The sequence below is a fragment of the Gekko japonicus genome, unplaced genomic scaffold, assembly GCF_001447785.1.
Source record: "Gekko japonicus isolate JY-2015 unplaced genomic scaffold, Gekko_japonicus_V1.1 scaffold404, whole genome shotgun sequence".
NCBI lineage: Eukaryota > Metazoa > Chordata > Lepidosauria > Squamata > Gekkonidae > Gekko > Gekko japonicus.
Genome location: NW_015174854.1, coordinates 1,163,259 through 1,169,422, shown reverse-complemented (window position 1 = coordinate 1,169,422; position 6,164 = coordinate 1,163,259). Strand labels below are relative to the sequence as shown.

General features: G+C 39.6%; 1 protein-coding gene across 2 annotated transcripts in view; it reads left to right on the top strand.

The window, feature by feature from the left end:
- MIA3 (melanoma inhibitory activity family member 3) overlaps positions 1–6,164 on the top strand; it is a 28,216-nt gene that overhangs the window by 6,336 nt on the left and 15,716 nt on the right. For both annotated transcript variants that reach the window (XM_015424584.1, XM_015424583.1), the window contains exons 2-7: positions 950–1,081; positions 3,239–3,260; positions 4,950–5,038; positions 5,224–5,301; positions 5,384–5,494; positions 5,965–6,036. In XM_015424584.1, the coding sequence (XP_015280070.1) occupies positions 950–1,081; positions 3,239–3,260; positions 4,950–5,038; positions 5,224–5,301; positions 5,384–5,494; positions 5,965–6,036 (504 nt within the window). The remainder of the gene's footprint in view (positions 1–949; positions 1,082–3,238; positions 3,261–4,949; positions 5,039–5,223; positions 5,302–5,383; positions 5,495–5,964; positions 6,037–6,164) is intronic.

Sequence of the window (6,164 nt, the reverse complement as noted above, 5' to 3'; positions counted from 1 at the left end):
CGGGCCCGCTGATCTCCTCCCCCCTGGCTCCGACAATCTCCTCCGCCGCTGCTGTCACTGTCAATCTCCTCTCCCTCCCCCGCTCCTGCGGCGAGGCCTGAGCGACTTCCAACCGCTGGCCCGCCGCAGAGTTCCTAGAGCGTTCCCCGGCTCTGGCGATCTCCTCCTCCGGGCCCGCTGATCTCCTCCCCCCTGGCTCCGACAATCTCCTCCGCCGCTGCTGTCACTGTCAATCTCCTCTCCCTCCCCCGCTCCTGCGGCGAGGCCTGAGCGACTTCCAACCGCTGGCCCGCCGCAGAGTTCCTAGAGCGTTCCCTGTGCATGTGCAGGAAACACTCTTTTACTTTTTTTCAACTTTTTAGATTTTTGTGCACACCTGGGGACTGCCCCAGGTGTGCAGGAAAATCTCCCTGCCCCCCAGGTGCCCCTGATGTGCGGGTTTAGATATCCACACACAGGAGGCGCCTTCGCTATTATATAGATTGTCAAATACAAAGGGTTACAGTTTAGAAAACAACTCATTAATTGTGAATGTCAAAAAGAGAAGAATTTTGAGTTAGAAGTATATATGAAAATTATAAAATATTTGGTTGGAAATCTTTCCATTTAATTTGTTTTAGCTCTAGATTTTTCTTCAGTGAGATTGATTATTCTTTTGGATACTATATGATGTTCTTTGTGTGCATGTTAGGCTTACAATCATACTTTTGATTTTATAAGCTTTTGCTGAATGGAAAGAAATATTATTTATTAAAATATTTTATACTGCGTTTTGATCAGAATAGATCAATATATTAGCCAGATGCAGTCCTAAACATCCTTGGAAGCTGTGTTGAGTTCAGTGGACTCCTGAAAAGTCTCAAGCAAGCAGGTATAGGATGGGCTCTAACTGTGGGCTCCCATCAGAATTTTTTTTAATGTTTGTGATTTATTTATTTTTTTTGCTTAGCTGGTTTCAACACTGCCTGAAGACATGCGGCCTGGACCTGATTTCCATGGACTTCCTTGGGAGCCAGTTGTCCTGACTGCCTTGGTGGGAATTGCTACGATTGCTATTTTTTTCTGGAGAACCTGCCTGTCTGTAAGTAAACTTCCATGTTCATATACACTGATGGTTTGGTTGATTCCTCAAACTTGGACACAGGTGATGAAATCTTTGCAGATCTGTTGATTTCAAATACTTACTTGTATTATGAACAGTGAAGCATATATCTTTGTTGTATTCTTCCAGAATCTTCTTTGTGTTCTATTACATGGTAGAAATGAATGTAGTATTGGGCAGAAAACTCCTAGCACTTTGACTTTCTGCTCTGGAACTAGAAGTCAGATATGCTAACACTGCTATTCTGGCCATAAAAAATACAGGACTGTTATGCAAGAAGCTGCAGGGCCTGTATCACTGCAAAAGCATGTTTTTTAGGGCTGTTGTATTAAGAACATAAGATGAGACCAGTGGTCCACCTAGTCCAGCATCCTGTCTCTCACAGGGGTCAACCATTTGGTTTGATGTAGTGGTTAAGTGTGTGGACTCTAATCTGGGAGAACTGGGTTTGATTCCCCACTCCTCCACTTGCACCTGGCTGGAAGACCTTGGACAAGCCATAGTTCTGATAAGAGCTGTTCTTGAAAAAGAGCAGTTTCTGTCAGAGCTCTCTCAGTCCCACCTACCTCACAGGGTGTCTGTTGTGGGGAGGGGAAGGGAGTTTGTAAGCCGCTCTGAGACACCTTTGGGTAGTGAAGGGCGGGATATAAATCCAATCTCTTCTTTCTGTCCTAATTCCAATGCAAGTTTGTAGCGTACAAATAAAGGATGCAGTCGCTTTCAGTGTGTTTTGCTTAAGAAAACAATGCAAAGCTGGAGATCTGTCCCTTCGCTACTACATCAGCACTCTGTGGTCTGGTGTTGCCTTGTGCTGCAACAGCTACCCTCAGTGTTTGGGTTGTGCTGTACATTAATTGGAACACTGACGCCTTGTTTGAGATCTTCACATTTGACAGTTAGAATAACACGGTGTATTTTCAAAGTAGAACTTGCTGTAATAATACACATGGGTTTGTTACTGATCTGCTGTGACTTAAACATACTTTGAGGCTTACATGTAATAGAAAACAGCTCTTTAAAGGCAGAGGAAATGTGGCGCCTGTGTAAGGAGCCATGTTGGCAAATCAAGTGGCAATTGCCTTAAGCGGCTTAATCCATCAGTTGCACTATACCCAACACAAATGCACCCAGTTTGTCCAAGTCATCCCATAAAATTATTGATATCTCTCACAATTGGATAATCTCATCCAATATACATAAATAACACTGGGACTACTGAGATAATTTTCCTTGATGCTGCATCTTTTTTATGAAGAGACAACGTACAATTCTGCAAAGCCAATGGCCTTCCAAGTGCTGTTTTTTTGTACTGTGCTAAGCGCAGTCTCACTTGCCAAACCTTTTGTAATTGAATGTCTGTTGCTTGTTTTGTGCTACTTTCTTCCTATGTTTTTCACGTTCCCTTTCTTCCATAGTTGTAAGCTTGTATAACGTACTTATCTTAATTTAGCCAGCTTGTAAATAAACTGGATTTTCTGTCCCAACCAGAGATCTAAAATATACTGAACTAGTTGCATAGAAAATATATTTTATATTTCTAGAAAACAGAGCATGGCATCACTTGAAAGCAAAAAAAGTCACTTAATATGAGTGATTACTCTAGCAGCTAATAAACATGAGCTGTGGGAATGGTTTAATTTTGCTAAATACAGTTGCTGTGTAGTCTACCTTTTTGTATATGATATGTGATAGAATGATTTGATGATCAGCTGGACCTCAAGAGTGGGAGGGAGAGAGAACTATCAGCCATATATGGAACCTTTATATATTGAGGAGAGATACTTTTCTGCAATATCACATTAAGCATAAATTTTGATCTCATTTCAGTTTACATGCTTATAATTTTGTTTACAGATCTGAAATACAATGTAATTACCTTAATTACGCCCTCAGAGCAGTTGAGTAATCAGACCTTTAGCCTGACTTTTAGGTAAGCCAGTAACCTAGAAGCTGTTTTTAGAATATGCTTTAAGCTTGCTTGTGCAATGTCACTTGATACTTACATTGGAAGCAATACAGGTGTAGATATTTTTGTGAAGTGAAACTAAAGAAGTTGCTGTTCTGTTATCAGAAATGTTTAATTTTCATTGGTTAAATATTTGTCAAAACACTGTTTTCTTTCCTTTACTTTTGTAGGTGAAGAGTAGAATGTATCAAGGTAGGACTTTTCTTATTCTTTAATGTGAGCTACTTTGGTTTTTCAGGTTTCTCAGAATGAGCTTGGTATAATTTTAAATATATTATAAACAGTACTCCTACCCCATACTTATGTTTGATAACTAAGGACCAGCCACTATGAGAATCAAAAAAATGAGCAAAACAGGGCTAACTACAGAACAAAGTTTCCCCCCCCCCAATAAATTTTATTGAATTTTTCTATACAATCAACCAACGAACAAAGATAACAAGAAAGTCACAGACTGTAACAATAATACAATCTAGAAAAAACTGAGGAATTATACCAGAATACCAATGCACATTTCAATTTAATAACAAATAGAGCTTAACTATATAATAAGACTTTATATTTAGCCGTCTTGTTTCTCAATCAAATTTATCTATGCCTATTTTGTCCAAAATTGGGTACCATATATTAAGTGGGCTCATCATTTCACATTCATTCTGGGTTTCCGTATTACTACAGAACAAAGTTATAGTCCAGTGGCATCTTTAAGACCAACAAAGTTTTATTCTGGTTATAAGCTTTCGTGTGTGTGCAGAAGTTTGTATGCACATGAAAGCTTATACCCAGAATAAAACCTTGTCATAAAACTGCCACTGGACTCAAAAGTTGACTGCTGTTTCAGACCAATGTGGCTACCCACCTGAGGGCTAACTACCGTGTGTGGTTCTGCAGATCTGGGGTGGGGTGGGGGTGTACGCAGAAAAATCCACTTTGTTTAAGGGGGAGGCTAAAGAAACATTAACAGTGCTGCCTATGCATGTACAGACATAGGAAAAAAGATGGGTTTCAGGGGGCATTTTGGGTAGCCATAGGTCCTTGATATGGCAGCTGACTTTGAGGCAGTGCTGTCAGCCACTTGCACTATGGGAGGAGGGAGCCAGAAGGTGAATGGAATTTTCTTCTTGTGGGTTTCACTTGTCAGATCTAAAATACCATTTGAGCACTTTGAGCTTTTATACATAGTGAGCTTCAGAAGTGTTAACATTCATATTAGGGTTGAGAGACAGATAGTCCTGTGTGCAGGCCAGGAGTCCTTTCCTGCTGCAGGTCCTTGTGCTTTGTTAGATCCAGCTCTGAACCATTCCGTGCCTTCAGCAGAGGGTTTTCTAGGGCTTCAGTGGGAAAGGGAAGCCTTGCTGTGCTGGTGTGTGTGCAGATCTTTGTATCTTTGCAGCTTCCAATAGCTACCTCTTAAATGAGCTATAGTTGTGCTGCTTGCTTCGCTCTTTCCAAGGCAGGTCCTGAATATACACTTTGCTGGAGTCTCTGGAGGTGTCTATTAAGAAAAGAAGTGCCTTTCTCATCCCAAACAGAGATCCCATGGTGTGGTATCACTATGAAAGCGATGCATTCAGGAGGCTTAAATAGCTTTCCCCCTACCCTGTAGCCCTTTATTTAAACCATCTCCCATTCTCACCCTGCATGAGTCATCAGTGCAGTGGGAGCACTGGAATTGATTTGACTTGTTTCTGTATCATACAGACTAGAGTACCTAAGTTACTTATCCTAGAAATTCAGAACTGGGGTCACATTTGGAAATTCTTGATTCATAATTGTAAAGGTACATAACTGTAAAGATACATAAGTTGTCAAAAGTTAGTTTTTGTAGGTTAGCTCTGTAGTAAGTCAGTCCACAGTTGCTCTTTCTTTTCTTTTTCCTAGTGACAGAAAATCAGCTTGTTGAAAAAATTAAAGCGCTTGTAAAAGAAAAGGCTGAAATCTTAGAAAAGATGTCACAATATGATCAAAAGGTATCGTGCTATCTGCATGTGTCTTGTTTTGTAATTAAAAACTTGCTGTTTGCATAATGTGAAGTGTGTCTGCTTTTTATTCTCTTTCTGTTAATGAAATAAAGGAGGGAGATTATGATTTAAACATGAGTAATAAATGTCAAAATCTATCTACTTCCTCTGTGTATTTTTTACTTTGTAACTAGATAAGGGAAGCAAAAGAATCTGTGAAAGAGACCCAAAAACAGAATATACACCTTTCTGATGAAGCTGCAGGGCTTAAGGTAAGAAACAAATATGGTTTGTTTATAGTATGTAAAAAGTATATAAACAGAATAAATTTACTAGTTGTGATTTTTGTTACAGGATACACTCAGGAAGCTTAAAGAAACAAACAGCTTTTTAGATGGTAAAGTGAGAAACTTACAGGCCACGCTAGAAATGGAGAAAGAGCAGAGCTTTAAGAAACAAGAACAAGTAAGCAAATATTTCAGAAACTACATTTCCTTTGTATGGTGTTAATACAATGATTCTGTCAAAAATGACTATTATCTTGGAGCATAGTAGCAACAGAGTGCTTTGTATACTCAATTCAGTCCTTACAACAACAGCATACAGTAATCAGTCTTATCCCTAAATTGTGGTGGTGTAACTGAGAGAAAAGTAGCTTGTTTCAGACATCATCAACAGTGAATTGCTTCTTTCATTTTAGGATCTAAGGACATACTTCTGAAGCAAGCTACATTTGCAGCCTGTAACTGGATTTGATCACTGTATAATTGTAGCAAAATACTGTGTTGCCATTACATTTATTCAGAAAATGCATATGCTGCCTTTCTAGAGACCTTCTGAAAGCACCTAATGAAATCTTTGTAGAGTATGCTGCTGGAATAACTAAAATTTCCAAATTTTCTAGCTAACATATGTGATGATACTTACTGTCATAGATCACAGAAACCCAGAAGACTTTGGAGAAACTCCAAGAAGTTACCGTACTGCATTCTGTAGAGCTTTCTGAGGTAAACCATCTAAAACTTGCTTATACAAAGTGCTCTGACTCTGAATTCCAAGAGGAATTGTCAGTGGAGGAGGGTATTTGTGAATGGGATTGTCCTCCTACCCCAGCCATAAACTTCTGGAACTGAGG